General features: G+C 60.6%; 3 protein-coding genes across 4 annotated transcripts in view; 1 reads left to right on the plus strand and 2 right to left on the minus strand.

The window, feature by feature from the left end:
• The window catches only part of FANCD2 (FA complementation group D2), a 96,068-nt gene extending 90,348 nt beyond the window's left edge, over positions 1-5,720 (minus strand). The window contains exon 1 of the mRNA XM_058678441.1: positions 5,584-5,720. The gene's annotated coding sequence lies outside the window, so the exon portion shown is untranslated. The remainder of the gene's footprint in view (positions 1-5,583) is intronic.
• PRRT3 (proline rich transmembrane protein 3) lies at positions 3,373-7,090 on the plus strand. Its single transcript, XM_004581660.2, has 3 exons — positions 3,373-4,329; positions 4,506-4,661; positions 5,088-7,090. Exons 1-3 carry the CDS (start codon positions 3,444-3,446, stop codon positions 6,872-6,874), a joined length of 2,829 nt encoding a protein of 942 aa, XP_004581717.2. The 5' UTR covers positions 3,373-3,443; the 3' UTR covers positions 6,875-7,090.
• A 617-nt stretch (positions 7,091-7,707) lies between these two features.
• On the minus strand, positions 7,708-14,241 carry CRELD1 (cysteine rich with EGF like domains 1). 2 transcript variants are annotated; one of them, XM_058678900.1, is made up of 11 exons: positions 14,068-14,241; positions 13,499-13,690; positions 13,259-13,341; positions 10,892-11,002; positions 10,428-10,519; positions 9,862-10,038; positions 9,690-9,785; positions 9,027-9,110; positions 8,823-8,918; positions 8,528-8,662; positions 7,708-8,088 (listed from the first exon to the last, which is right to left on the minus strand). In XM_058678900.1, the coding sequence occupies exons 1-11, from the start codon at positions 14,224-14,226 to the stop codon at positions 7,874-7,876; spliced, it is 1,440 nt and encodes a 479-aa protein (XP_058534883.1). In that variant the 5' UTR covers positions 14,227-14,241; the 3' UTR covers positions 7,708-7,873. The 2 variants fall into 2 exon arrangements, with proteins under 2 accessions (XP_058534883.1, XP_004581353.1); XM_004581296.4 differs by having other exon boundaries at positions 14,064-14,186.
• Between the last annotated feature and the right edge of the window lie 312 nt (positions 14,242-14,553).

Here is a 14,553-nt window from a genome sequence, read left to right on the forward strand (position 1 = left end):
GCAACAAATGAGGTCGATCAGGAGACATTTAGTTGGAAATGCTGTGAAGCTGAGGAGGGGGACAAGTTAGACCCCAGATGCACAGCAGGATCTCCTTTCTGGGCTGCCCAGGAAGCTGCAGGCAGGGGTAACCCCCAAAGACTCATGCCACTTCTAGGGGTGTCTAAAGATGTTGGTGGAAAATGAGTACCATGAAAAAAAAAGGCTGCACAGATACAAAAAATGTGAAAGACCATTATCCTTCCATTTCCCACAAGCTCTGAAATACTCTCGGCATGACTCTCTCAGGGGCATACACAGAGAAGTCTAACTGAAGGGAAGGCCAGTGAGTTCCCCGTCCTGTGTGGGATGCAAGCAGGTACTGCCCCATCACAGTCCAGGGTGCGGTGCATGGCTTTCCACGCCCTTCATGGGTGACCTGAGTTCCGCTTGTCCAGAGACCTGCGGACCCCAAAGGGGGAATGGGTTAAGCAGATCTGAGTGTCAGCCCTAAGGGGGAAAGGGTTAAGCAGGGCGGTGCTGCTGTGGGGGCGGGCTCCGCGATCGGCAGCGCTGGGCTCTGTTAGCCACGTCTGAGCATCTCGGAGGATGCGGTGCAGCGGGAGGCTGTGGGGACAAGCGCAAGGTGATCGCGGGGGCTGCGGGCGCGGTGCCCAGGTGAGGAGCTGGCCCGGGGAGGGGGCGATGGTGGGGGCCGGGCGGCGGGCGGCCACCCCTGCTCCCCACAGCCTCCGCGCGCGGGCTGCAGGGCCCTCACACCACCCACCCCCATCAGGACACTGCGGGAAGGCGCAGAGCCAGGGCCAGGGGAGGAGAGGTAACCCGAGCTGGAGCAGCTCCAGGAGCCTGCCGTGTAGCGGTGGCCCGCTCCCTGTCCTGGGCCCACAGGGCGCAAGGAGCCCCTACCACCCCCAGACTTCTGCAGTGGGACCCAAGCGCCTGGCTGCAGGGTGCCCACGTCTCCTGGAGGCGGGTGACGAGCAGATGGCACGTTTGTCACTGACTCCTCCTCTGCAGAATGTTCATGTAAAATGTGGGCTTCATAGCCCCTCTGGTGTTCAGTCAGCTGGCGGTGTGACCTTGGGCCAGTGCTCAGCCTCTCTGAACCTGAGAAATGGGTGTACACACCTGCTCATCCTGACATGCAGCTAAGCTAAGCACAGTTTGGAGCTCAATACCAGGTCACTCTGGCTAGCCAGTGCCTGGGTTAGGGGTCCTCCTTTTCACCCCACCATCTACCCTCTCCTGAGGGGTGCAGCCCCTATCCTGGGCCAGAAGCCCAGCCTGGAGCTTCGAGAATGTCTGAGAACTGAACTGACAGGCTTAAATAACAGAAGCTGGACTAGAGATGGAGGGTGTCTGTGAGGTCCTAACACCCTGGGAATTGCACACTTCCTTTGGGAAACTCTGACACACTCTTGGGGAAGTGCCTGTGTACCAGCAGGGGCTAGGGCTGAAGCCAGACAGCTCTGGGGTCAGCGGCTAAGTGGGGAGGGGCCTGGGGATGCCCCGGATTTCAGCTGTCACTGCCACTATCCCTGTCATACCCGGGGACTTGCAGGAACATCTATCTGGGGCCAGGTGCATACTGGGTGGGGGACAGGCCCCAGGCCAGCTGGGGAGGGAGATGACTATACAGTGTGCCCAGGGTCAGCAATGCCGCAAGGCTTCAGGAAGAGGATGTGTCAGGCACATGAGGTACCGTGACATCTCGCTGGGGCCTGTGCACCTGCTTCTCTGCTCTCTCTGCCACAGACCCAGTGTGCTGCCCCGTGCTTTCCACAGCTGATGGCATCCAGGCCAGGGGGGTGGGGTGGAGTACCACAGGGGCCTCCCACGACCCCACTCCCACCCTCAGTGTCATCTCCTTCTGCTACTTTCTCCCCGCATCTGCTCTGCCCTGGCCACGCCAGTGTAGTGTCCTTGTTTTGTTGTTGTTAAGATGTATTTATTTGAAAGACAGAATTACACAGCTAGAGACAGAGCGCTTCCCTCTTCCGGTTTATTCTCCAAGTGGCCTATGGCTGGGACTGGGCCAGGGTGAAGTCAGGAGCCGGAACTCCATCTGCAGGTCCCACATGAGGATAGGAGCCCAAGCCACCGGGCCGTCTTGCACTACTTTCCCAGATGCATTAGCAGACAGCTGGATCAGACTCACTGGACTCACGTGGGATGCTCGTGCTGCAGGGGCGGCCCTGATGCTATTTCTTAGACTTGTCTGACTGGTGCCTGCCTCAGGCCCTTTGAACTTGCTGTTCCCACTGCCAGATTTTTTTTTTATTTTTTTATTTTTTTATTTTTTTACTGCAGAGCTTCCTGGCACCCCTGCAGCTCGCTGTTCTGTTAACTACCACCGTCTTACCGACAGCCTGAGTACATTAAGGGCAGCCCTGTCCATCCTATTTGCTGCTGTATTCCCAGGGCCAGCTGTATGCTGTCCGCGTTCCAGCGATGCTAAGACAGATCAAGGGTAGCAGATGAAAGTAAGCCATCTGCCTGGGGAGGGGGCTGGCCTGAGAGGTTCTGTGACTTCGGCATTCCTGGTGTCCCTTAAGAACCCTTGCTGTTATCCCATTGTACTGATGAAAACACTGAGACACAGATTGCAAATGTAACTCATTGGGGAAAGGGCAAAGTCAGGTGGGTGTTTCTTGTCCTCTCTACCCTCTCCTATCCGAGCTGGGCCTTTAAAAACAGGAATTTAAGGGCTGACATTGTGGCCCAGCAGGCTTAACCACCACCTACATCCCACACTGGAGTACCACAAGTCCTGGCTGCTTCCCCTCTGATCCAGCTCTCTGCTACTGTGCCTGGGAAAGCAGCAGAGGATTGCCCAAGTGCTGGTGGCACCTGCCACCCACCTGGGCAACCTGAACAGATTTCCTGGCTTTAGCCCGGCCCAGCCCTCGTTTTTTGTGTATATTTGGGGAGTGAAGCAGCAGATAGAAGATCTCTGTCTCTCCCTCTCCCTTTTCCTGCTGCTCTGCCTTTCAAATGAATAAATCTTAGAAACAAAGTAACAAAAATGGATTTGGGCACATAGAGGAGGAGGTAGAGGGCATTCCAATCCCAACCAGGAGCACTGGGGGTGCAGGCACAGGGACCAGAGCAGCCCAGAAGGTGCTTGGCAACACCAGGGGTGCAGGCACCAGGACCAGGGAGGTCCAACAGGCACTGGGGGAGATGAGCAGCCTGAGGAGCCCGTAGCCTTGGAAGTCCAGCATGGGGAGCTTGTGTTCACTCCTGGGGTCCACAGGAAGCCACAGCAAGTTATGGGAAGGGATGGGGTCACTTGCTCGGCCAGAACAGTTTCACAGCAGGAGTGAGGTTGTAACCTCGTGTTCTTCCTCCAATCTCACATGTCGTCCCCCTCTCCTTTCTGTCAGGTTCATCCAGCAAAGACTGGAAGCTGAGGGCTGTAGGCCCAGGAGGTGAGGTCAACCATGGTCCTCAGTGTGTGGGGCTGCATCTGTGGCCTCCTGTTACTGCTGGCTCTGGGGGCCAGCCCTGCCACCGGCCGCAACCTTCCCAGGCCACTGGAAGACTCAGAACTTCACCTGACCCCAGAAGCCCACTCCAAGGGCCCTGATGTCCTTTGGGGGAGTCCCTGGGGTCCCACACTCCCCCAGGCTCCTGCTGCAGACTCTGCCCCTGGGCTGGCCCTGCACAGGCCCAGAGCAGCCCCTGGAGCTGCAAGAGAACAACTTCAGGGACCTGATGACCTACAGGTGGCTTGGGGGCCGGGTTTCCAGGGCTGGATGGGACCTCCCAGTGCATGGGAGCCTCTGGAGCAAGAGACGCTGGCCCCATCCCCAGCGGGAGCTCCATCTCTACCCTTCACCCTGACGATACCCCAGCCTCCCCCCAGGGCAGCCACGATTCCTCCCTCACCATGGGAACCTGGCAGCCACGCCCAACAGCCTCCGCCTATGGATGCCAAGGCTAGAGACCCTGCACAAACCCCTGGGGCCCCCTCGGGCACTGCCAGGGGGCCAGTGCTGGGAGACCAAGGTGGGCAAGAGGAGGACTTGCAGGAACTTGCTCAAGGCCCCCTCACCACCCAGCAACTTCCTGCAGCCCCGGAAACTGGTCCAGCATCCACAGTGGAGTTAGGGTCCCCTCGGGAGCCTGGGGTCCAGGTGGACTTGGCACTGGCCAGAAGTCTCCCTCCTGCTGAGCAGCTGCCAGCTGAAACACCCAAAGAGGCAGAAGCTGGAGAAACCAGGCCGGTGAGCTCCCCAGGCCCCCCACCTGATGCCACAGCTTCCTGGGGACCCCCGCCCACAGGTCCTGCAGCTTCTGCGGCCCCCAGTGGGCAGCCCACGCCAGGTGAGTGTCACAGAGTCGGGGCTGAGCAGGCCCAGGAAGCGGGCCATGGTCTAGGCTCACCAGGTGTAGCAGTTCCCTGTGAGCTCCGGGTCCTGCGTGCTGGTGACTGGGAAGGGACTGGGTTTGGGGGAACCTGTGGAAGGGCAGGCAAGGAGATGACCATTTTGTCATTATAGCGATAGCAGCGATGAATGGGGCAGACCCAATTTCCCCGCAGCGGGTGAGAGGCGCGGTAGAAGCTCCAGGCACCCCCAAGTCCCTCATCCCTGGCCTCGTGGACCCTGGCCCAGCCACAAATGCAACAGAGAGTCCAGCCAAGGCCCTGCAGCCAGGTGAGAGCACAATGAAAAAGCCTGTGAAGCCCAGGTGGGGATGGGGAGAGATGAGGGGATGCAGCGGGCAGGGGAAGGTCGGAGAGGGGACAGGGACAAGCAGCTGCTCAAGGGAAGTGGCCCCCACGGGGACAATAAACCAACACCCGTGAGTTCCGGTCTCCACCTGATGCCAACCTGTATGGAGACCCGTCAGAAATGGCAGCTCAGCTCCATTCAGGGCTGCCTGAGCACTGGACATCAAGCGCTAGGGTTTGCATGCCCTCCACGGCCCAGTGGCCACGAATCTGTTGCCTTCGTTTTACAAACAGGCTTGGGAAAGTTAACTACACGACCAACCATGCTAGAGAATGATGCAAAAAACCAAAATCACTTTACCAAAGGCCATTTTCACATCAAAGGCCATTTTTCACATTACTATTGCAGATGAGCCTGAAGAATGGCCGAGGCGCCCCCAAAGTCACCCCCCTGCGCCCCCAGTCCAAGCCCCATCAACGTCCCGCCGGGGTCTCATCCGAGTCACCACCCAGCGAGCCCTGGGCCAGGCTCCCCCTCCAGAGCCCTCTGCCAGCTCCACAGCCTCTGCACCTGCCTCCAGCCCCCCAGCCAATGCCACCGCACCACCCCTGCGCTGGGGACCACTGCGGCGCATACTGAGCTTCTCCTGGGAGCTGCACGTCTATGGGGTCGGGGTGCTCTTCCTGCTGCCCGCCCTGCTGGCACTGGTTACACTAGCAGCCGCCTCGACAGGGCCTCGGCTGGCACTGGCTGCAGCGGTGCTGGTGCTGGTGGCTTCGGGGCTGCGATCAGCTTACATGCTCACCGACCCCTACGGCTCACAGGCACGGCTAGGTGCACGTGCTGGCCTGGCCCTCTACAACCTGCCCTTCCCTTTGCTGCTCACAGCACTGGCGGCCCTCACCTTGCTTGGCCTGGGTGCGGGGCTGCCGCCACTGATGCAAAGGCCGCTCCTGCTGGGGGCCTTGGCACTGGTACACGGCATGGGCTTGCTGACCACGGACCTGTTGTCCTCGCAGCCTGCGCTCAACCTCCTGGTGCAGGGCCTGTCCTGTGCCTGGGGCGCGTCGGTAGCTCTGGGCACGCTCTGCTTGTGCCGGCGTCGCCTGCTGGATGGGCCGCGCGTCTGGGATACCAGCCCGGGCCCACGGCTGCTGGCCGTGGCCGGTTCGCTGGGGCTGCTGGCCAGTGGCCTGCAGTTGGCAGCCGCACTCTGGCTGTACCCTGGCCCGGGCCGCGTAGGCCGCTTCTCGTGGGCCTGGTGGGGCGTCCACTTCTGGCTGCGCCTGCTGGAGCTAACGTGGGCATTCGCCATGGCACTTGCTGCAGTGGCCGCCGCGCGACCCCGGCCGCCCACGGAGCATGCCTGCTGGGCCAAGCTGCTGCGGCTGGCGTGCCCTGCACCGGTGGGCAAGACCGAGGTGCCGGAGCGACCCAATAATTGCTACGCGGGGCCCAGCGGCGTGGGAGCCACAGGCGGCCTGGACATCAGCAAGAGCCTCATCCGCAACCCGGCCGAGGCCGGGCCGTCCGCCACGCCCAACTCTGGGGCCTGGGGGTCAGCCGCATCGCTGGGTCGCGGGACCCACGCGGGACTGTCCCGCGGCAGCATGGGGCCGGCGCCGTCGCTGAGCGAGCTGGACCTGCGACCGCCGTCGCCCATCAACCTGAGCCGCAGCATCGACGCGGCGCTTTTCCGCGAGCACCTGGTGCGAGACAGCGTGTTCCGGCACTGCGGCCTGCGCGGCCTGGTCTCCCCGCGGCCTCGCCGGGGCAGCCAGCCGGACGCCACCGAGCTCGACGGCGCAGACGCCTCGCTGCTCCGCGGCCGCTGCCGGTCACTGAGCGACGTGCGCGTGCGCGGGCCCCTCCCGCCACACGTGGCCGACGCGCCCCACGTGGCCGACGCGCCCCACGGGGCGGCCGCAGGGGCCTCGGGCAGCTCCCTGGACAGCTTCTCCAAGGGCTCTCTCAAGATCAGTTGGAACCCGTGGCGCCACGGGCTGTCGTCGGTGGACAGTCTGCCCCTGGACGAGTTGCCCAGCACGGTGCAGCTGCTGCCGGCGCCCACACCGGCCCCGACTCCGGCTCCGACTCCGGCTCCGACCCCAGCCCCAGCCCGGCCTGGGGAGGCCCCGCCACGTTGCAGGCCTGGAGACTCTCGCAGTGCCTCCAGCGATACCATTGAGTTGTGAGCGACCCTCGCTGACCACCAGCTGAAGTCCGGGGCCTGCAGCTGATGGCCAACCCCTTACTGACTGCGATACCTGGACGTCAAATTGCCCCTTACACATTTTGCGTTTAAATCTATTTTTCTCAGCGGGTATTTTGCACACAAAGGCCGTGACTCACGCGGAACACAGGGTGGACGTGGGTGGGTTTGGGCATGGGGACGCAGGGAACCTGGGGACCCAGAATCCCCGGTGCGTGGAGAGACGAGCCCTGGGCTTGCCCAGACTGCCTGTCCTCTTTGTGCCAAAGAAATAAAACCCTTAGGACTCGGCTTCTGCCTCCCTCTGGCCACACCAGGATCCTGCAACCCACAGCCTTCAGTATCCCCAAATGCCTGGGCCTGGAGAGGAGCCTGCTGGACCTGGTGGTGCCAGCTCACAGGGCCATGCTGAACTGCCCTCAAGTCTCGCCCAAGCTAGCAAAGGGATCAGCATCTGGCTGCCACCTCTAATCCCCACTTGTCCTCTTTGCCTCCCACACAGCCTCTGGGGTATCTGAGAAACTCCCCCGGGGGAGCCTAAGGAGCCAGGCCAAAGCTTGACCACTTTTCAAGGTCTTTATTTCCTGAGATGAATAAATAAGTAAATAAGCCAATGGCTGGGGGTGGGGAGCAGGGATTGAACACAGAAGGCGGCAGATGGCAGCAGGGGCGCAAGGCCTACCCCGGGGCCAGCCCCTCCTCTGGGCGGGGCCCAGCTCACCACTGGCTGACTAAGCAGCCACTTTCTCCACATTCCTATGTTGAGGTCTGCCCACTCCTGGGGGGGAGAGCATGCACCCACCATCAGGGCTATTCTCCCTCCAGGGGCCTCACCTGTCCCCGGGGAATCTTGGTCTGCGCTTCTCTGCAGGGCTAGAAAGGGGTGCCTAACTCCCAAGCTGCCCTGAGTGTCCCATGGCAGAGGCGTACCCTCTGGGATGCAGGAGACCCTGCAGAGAGCAGGGCAATGTGGGGCGGGGGCTTATCTGCCCTTGATGAAGCCCTCAAGCACACGGTCACTGCGCTCAGACAGCCAGTAGCCGGTCATGGCTGCAACGGCCCCAATAAAGATGGCCGTGAACACCAGGTCGCCCTTGGCAGCCAGCGTGGCCAGGGCGCAGATGATCACCCCGAAGAACATCTGCTGCAGTACCCCCAGCTCGTCCTCCGTCATGTCCGAGAAGAAGCCAGCCGACTCTGCGAGGGACAGGCAGCCTCACATCACCCATGGCCGCCACCTCTGCCCACAACCCACCAGGCACTGAAAGCTGAGCCAGGAGAGAGGAGGAGGGGTCTGCTGATGACCAGGAAGGTGAGCCTGAGCAGGGCTCAGGGAACAGGGAGAGTTCAGGCCACCTGAGCCCAAACTGCAGCCTGGCCAGCTGCTGGCCACAAGACTGGGTAGGCTGTCTCACCTGTCCCCACACGGGCCACAGAGGGACAAAGTATGTAGGCTGTGCATGTAACATGTGGGCAGCAGCATTTGATGCCAAGGACCTGGGTTTGGAGAGGCAGGATGGCCTGTTGCCATGCTTGATGCCCGTTGAACTCAGGGGAGGCACCAGGCTTGCCCAGGATCACCTGGAGGTCAACAGGGCAACCTGCAGGAGCCCACCCCATCCCCTGGCGGGCTCACCAGGGACCTGCTCCTTCACACAGATGCCCTCCATGGACTTGAAGCCCTCGGCACAGACACAGCGGTAGCCACCTTCCGTGTTCTCACAGCGCTCGTGCTGGCCCGGACACACCACGGTCTCACACTCATCCACATCTGTGGGGGGGCAGCAGGGGGCGCTGGCGCTGAGCCCACGGGCTGTCCCTCCTCCCCGTCCCCTCTCCCGGTGTGCTGTGCCCCCCACCCTCCCGCCAGGGTCGCTTCCCTGTCCCCTCTGTGTGCTGTGCCCCCCCACCCTCCCGCCAGGGCCACTCACCTAGACACTTGGATCCCACCTGCTGATAGCCAGGGCTGCACTTCTTGCAGCGGCCGGGCCCTGCCCCCATGCAGCCCAGACAGGCCTTGGCACAGTCTGAGAGAGAGAAGCAGAGAGCAGGTGAGGGGTGCTGGAGCTGGGAGAGGCTCTTGGGGGCGGGAGTGGGGGCCCCCGCTTCTTGGGCCAGGGAGAGAGGATGCTGACCTCGGCACTCATAGGAGCCCTCTGTGTTCACGCAGAACTGGTCGGCCCCACAGCTGGCACGCTCGGTGCCACACTCGTCGATGTCTGAGGAGAGGGGTGGGGTGGGTGGTCAGACAGGCTTGTGGGGGTTAGTGCCCCAAGTGCAGGTGCAGCCACATCAGCTCCCTCCCCGAGTGCTGGGACGTGGAACAGCCTCACCCCCTGAAAAATGACTGGCACCTGGGTGCCTGGGTGACTGACAGCCAGCTTCCCAGTCTGACACTCGCATCAGGACTGCGATGGGAGAAAAGCTAGCCTGTTGGCAGCCACGGTGTATGATGGCAGCCTAGCCCGTCCTCAGATGTCTACTCAGGAGGCTGGAAGGAGGGAGCCAGCCAGGTTGCCAGACCTCAACTGCAGTTTCCCCATTCCCCTGGCATAACCTTCCTCAATTTTCCAGACTTAGCAGGAATGACACCTCTTCCAGGAAGCCTCCCTTGATTGCCCACCCCCTCCTCCACTGGGCTGGCTTTGGGACTTCTCTCAGTGTGTTCCCAGTACCTGCTTGCTCTGTGGCTTTCCCAGCCTGGCTGCTGTGTCACTCTAACACATGCACTGAGGGAATGTGGAGTGATCGAGCTAGGCCCCTACCCACCCAGCCAGAACAGGCAGGGCCCTGCTTACCAACACACTTGAGGTGGTGCAAGGCCCAGCCCTTCTTACACTGCAGGCAGTGGGACTCCTCTGGTCCGGAGCAGCGGGCACAGGGCCCGAAGCAAGCTGGCATGGAAGAGGGGTGAGGATGGGCAGGTGTTTCCACACCCCCACCCTGGGGCCACACCCTCTGGCTACCTACCTGAACATACCAGGTGGCTGGCATTACGCTTAGCCTCGAAGTAACCAAGGCTGCACTGGCCGCAGGCCTCACCCCCGTAGCCGGCTTGACAGTCACAGATTCCAGTGCCTCCCCGTGTCCCTTCCCCTTGGCACTGCCCGTAGCCACTACAGGGCTTCTCTGCGCCTCCAGGACAAGCTGCAGGCAGACACCACAGTAGGTGAGGCCATGGTCACAGCCTCCAAGCACGCGAGAGCTCTTTCCACATGCCAATAGCCAGTTTGGGCAAGGAAAACAAGTTTTAATAATAATTACAGGCCATGCAGCTGTATGGCATGTGCTTAACTCCTCTTCTGCACAGCAACCAGGTTCCTCACCCATGCTGGGCCATCCTGGCACTAAGCTCTCAGCTACACTTAGGGAGAAGGTTCCAGAAGGGGCTGCTGGGACCATGCACTTGGTCCCACAAACACACACAGACACGGTCTCAGCAGACGATGTGCCCAGCTCCCCAGCCCCGACAGCCAGGCGGGCACAGTTGGCTCTGTGTCCCTTAACAGTCCCTCCCATGCCAATGAAGGACTCACGGAGGCAGGACGGCCCGAAGGTGCCCACGGGGCAGCAGAGCCGCAGCGAATCCAAGCAGAGCCACTGGAAGAGGTCGGGGGCCTCCTGCTGCCTGGGGTGGTGCAGGGGCAAGCAGCCTCTTAGGCCAAGTCCTTAGGGCAGCCGGACCATTTCCCACCAAGCCCTGGTCCAGCCCATCTCGGGCTGAGACCCAGCCAACCTCCCACCAATCCAGGATCCCAGCTCAACTCTGGCAGGAGACCCAGCTCACCTCCTACCAATCCATGACCCAGGCCATCTCGGGCAGGTGACCCTCAAGGCCCCTCAACCCATGCCCTCTCCCCACTGGCTCAGGACAGAAGCTGGGGTTGCCAGTGAATCCTCAGCAAACCCAGTTTCAAGGGGGGCAGAACAGGAACATGACCCCCTCATACAAGCACCCAACTCCTCCCTCTGTTCCTAGGGAGGGTTCCCGGCCACTCACTTGTGAAACCACCAGTTCTCCACCAGCTCCTCGCTCAGCTCCAGCAGGCGGTGGCACTCGAAGTCCGACTTGCTGCACACGCTCTCCAGTACCTCCACCAGCCGAGTCTCACTGCCGGGCACCAGGACACTGGCTACACACTCCCTGCCACCCGCCACCCACCACAGACAGACCCAGGTGGAAACCTAGCTGGGACCTCTGTTAGCACCCCTGTCAAATGGACATAGCCCCTGAAGCTTGCGAGGATGATAAGGAGATCTTTGTTTCTCTCTCTTTACCTCTCAAACGGAAGGAAATGCAGTACCCTGGCTGGGTTGATGTGATGGGAAACTGAGCGCAGAGAGTACTGGCACAAAGCAGGGAACCCGAAACCTCCAACCTCACGGGTGGGAAGGCAAGATGGCACAGCTCAGTGGAAAGGCCTTAAATATGGAGTTGTCACATGACTCAGCAATCCCACTTGTGCATCTATTCCCCCACTCCCCCAGAAAAGGAGAACAGGTACAGAGACAGCAATTCCACATGCCCAGAGGCTGCACACAGCCAGCTCCATGCCCTCTGCTTCTGCACCTGCGCTGTTCAACCCTCCTTGGGCTCAAAGTGCTTTTACAAAAGCAGGTGTACTGAAGGTAAACAGACTTATTCTTTTTTGTATTCTCCCTTGTGCTACAACATGCACTACACGTGCACTGTAACAGGCATCTGTAGCCACCCAGACACACTGAAGTATACAGGAGGATGTGCATGGATGGTAAGCAAATATTATGCCATCCTACAGGTGGGAGCTGAGCACCTGCAGCCTTCAGAGCCTGCGGGGAATCCTGGCACCCGCCTCCCGCAGCTACAGAGCGAAGACGACTGTGTACACGGCACTGCAGCACTCGAGGCTCTGGCACAGTCAGCGGCACACAGAACCCTGAATTCAGGATGCTAAGTGGCTTTAGTGCCCGCACTGATGGAACTGGCAAACCCACAGGGGCATCTGCTTGAGTAGAGCAAATCAAGTGGTGTGGGGCTGGGGCATGAGTGTTTACAGGAAATGAGGTTTCTTTTTGGCATGGTGAGAATGTTCTAGAATAAAAAGGCTGATGGCTGCATACAACAGCAGGGATGCACTACACCCTAAAATTTTTTTTCTGTATTTGAACAATGAACAAATGATGTAGTATATCATGTATTTAAAGAGCTTAGCAGTGTAACTTACACATAGGAGCAGGTGATTAAAAAAAAACAACCCAGGGGTGGGTGCTGTGCCAATGCAAGTAAAGCCTTTGCCTGCAGTACCAGCATCTCATATGGATATCACTTCTAGTCCCAGTTGCTCTGCTTTGAATCCAGCTTCCTGCTAATGGCCTGGGAAAGCAGTGCAAGATGTCACAAATGCTTGGGCAGCATGTGGGAGGCCAGCAGGATGCTCCCGGCTCCTAGACTCATAGCAGCTCAGCTTTGGCCACTGCAGTCATTTGGGAAGCAAAGCAGCAGGTGGAAGATCTTTCTATCTTTCCTCCTAACTCTGCCTTTCAAATAAATTAAATAAATATTAAAAAAAAAACAAAAAAACCATCCCAGGAGCGAGCTGAGAGAGCCCTCAGGAGTTCTGGCCAGTCCCTGCTGAGGCCCTGAGAGGAGCACAGGGACCACAGCCTCCCAGGGTCGAGCACAGTTTCAGCAACGGGCAAAGCAGGGATTTACAGTCCATTTCACAGGTGAGCAAACTGTGGCTGTGCGAGAGCAGGTAACTTCGCAGAGGCTACAGACACCACACCCTCCCTGCTCCCCGACTGTCAGGCCCGGGGGCTGAGGACACAGGCCTGGCCTCCCCAGGCTTTCTAGAAACTCCTGTCTCCAGTTCTGACGTCCAGGCCTAGTCCTCTTGGATATCCTGACCCAGACCCCACACCTCCCCTGTACCTTCTGCACCCTGAGTCAGGGTGGAGAGGAGCCTGGCACTCAGTAAGACCCCAGCTCCTTTCTGTGGCCTTCAGGGCCTGGTCTGAGCCACCCTCTACAGCATGGCTGACCACTTCTCAAGTGCCCCACACTCAGCCCCACAGATTCCCCACCCCAAACTCTCCCAGGGCTGGCTCCCTCACCTCCCCAGGGTCTGTAGCCCACCTTGCACTCCAGTTTTTCAGATACCTGAGTCAGAATTCTTTATTTTCACGGTCACCGCTGTCTCCTCTAACTAGTCCAGAGAGCCCATGAGGTCAGGCTCGCACCTGCCTCAGCACCTGCTGTCCCACAGATGTCCACCAACAAGTGGACATCTGTTCAAGGCTGAGTGTCTCCTCAGGAAGCCCCAGCCTCCCCCCACAAAGCAGAGGCTGGGAGGTGGGGTCCGCTCCCACCCTAGCCCCGGCCTCTAACCTGTCTCTGTACTTGGCTAACTTCTCCTCCTCCCAGGCCGTGTTCCCCCCTCCAAAGTTGTCCCGCGTGGTTCTCTCCAGGCCCTGGAAATGGAGAAGATCAGTAACCAGCCAGGACGGCACCTGGCACATCAGAGGCCACAAGCCAGGCCGTGATGCCACACACAGTCGCATCCCAGAGCGTCCATCATCGACTACTGCTGCCCCACCACCCAGGGAGGCGGCTGGCGCACGCACCCACCTTGTTAAAGCTGTCCACCAGTCCCCGGCAGGTGTGGCATGGATGGGACTCCGTGGGGGGAGAAGCCTGGGCAGGGGGCGAGGGCTGAAGCTGGACCGGGCCCAGGAGGCTGAGGCTCAGGCCCCAGAGCAGGGCTGGGACCAGCCCCCTGGGCGGAGGCCGTGGAACCATCTTTTCCCAGGCTGGGGGTACCTGCGGAGAGAGGGCATGGGGAGACCACACTGGAGCAGCCTGGCCCTAAGCAAGACAGAACAGGGGCGGTTCTGAGGTGCCAAGAGGCTGCAATGTCAGAGTTCCACAAGGCCAAGTGGGGGCTCTGCTACCCTGGGAGGCCGCGGGGACCAGGGGGGTCAGCGGGCAGGAGTCAGCCCCTTGCCTTAGGGTCTCAATATGCGTAATCAGAGTCCAGGTTAACAGCAACAGGGAGAAGGGGCCAGTTTCCAAATCCTGAGACCGGATGGGCGGTCTTAGGGGAGGGGCCCGGGTCCGGCTGTGGAAAAGGACGGTCAATCTGCGAGCCTCGCAGGCGACAGAGGCCGCCGGGGGTCGGGGTGGGGGTCCTGACCCGCCTTGGCCACCGAGGAGCAGGAAGCGAGCGCCCCGGGCCGGGCCGCCGCACGCTCCGCCGCCCCAACACCGCCTCCGCCGCCGCCTGCGGAGAACGTTCTCCGGGACCCGGAGCCGCAGCCGGGGGCGGGACCTACAGCCAGCAAATGGCGCGGGGCCATGTGCCATTGCGTCACCCCACGCTGGCCAATCGGAGGCGGCGCCAGGCTTGCACCTGTCCCGGCTTTAAAGGGCCGGGGAGTTAGGGCCGCAGGTTGGCAGCCCCGCAGCTTCGACACGTGTGGGCAACGTGCCGAGAAAAGCTTAACAGCGCGGCGGCCCAGCAGCTAAAGTCCTCGCCTTGAACATGCTGGGATCCTATATGGGACCGGTTCTAACCCCGGCAGCCCCGCTCCCCATCCAGCTCCCAGCTGTGGCCTGGGAAAGCAGTGGAGGACGGCCCAAGGCCTTGAGACCCTGCAACTGCGTTGGAGACACAGAAGAGGCTC

The sequence above is a fragment of the Ochotona princeps genome, chromosome 21, assembly GCF_030435755.1.
Source record: "Ochotona princeps isolate mOchPri1 chromosome 21, mOchPri1.hap1, whole genome shotgun sequence".
NCBI lineage: Eukaryota > Metazoa > Chordata > Mammalia > Lagomorpha > Ochotonidae > Ochotona > Ochotona princeps.

What these genes read in the sequence shown, in the direction of transcription:
- CRELD1 (XM_058678900.1), bottom strand. Translation starts at nt 14,226, where the DNA reads ATGGCCCCGCGCCATTTGCTGGCTGTAGGTCCCGCCCCCGGCTGCGGC. An exon ending in CTTCGGGCCGTCCTGCCTCC is followed by an intron (nt 10,039 to 10,427) that starts GTGAGTCCTTCA and finishes GTCTGCCTGCAG; the next exon opens with CTTGTCCTGGAGGCGCAGAG. An exon ending in GCACCACCTCAAGTGTGTTG is followed by an intron (nt 9,111 to 9,689) that starts GTAAGCAGGGCC and finishes CCCTCTCCTCAG; the next exon opens with ACATCGACGAGTGTGGCACC.
- PRRT3 (XM_004581660.2), top strand. Translation starts at nt 3,444, where the DNA reads ATGGTCCTCAGTGTGTGGGGCTGCATCTGTGGCCTCCTGTTACTGCTG. An exon ending in CAGTGGGCAGCCCACGCCAG is followed by an intron (nt 4,330 to 4,505) that starts GTGAGTGTCACA and finishes TTGTCATTATAG; the next exon opens with CGATAGCAGCGATGAATGGG. An exon ending in AGCCAAGGCCCTGCAGCCAG is followed by an intron (nt 4,662 to 5,087) that starts GTGAGAGCACAA and finishes TTACTATTGCAG; the next exon opens with ATGAGCCTGAAGAATGGCCG.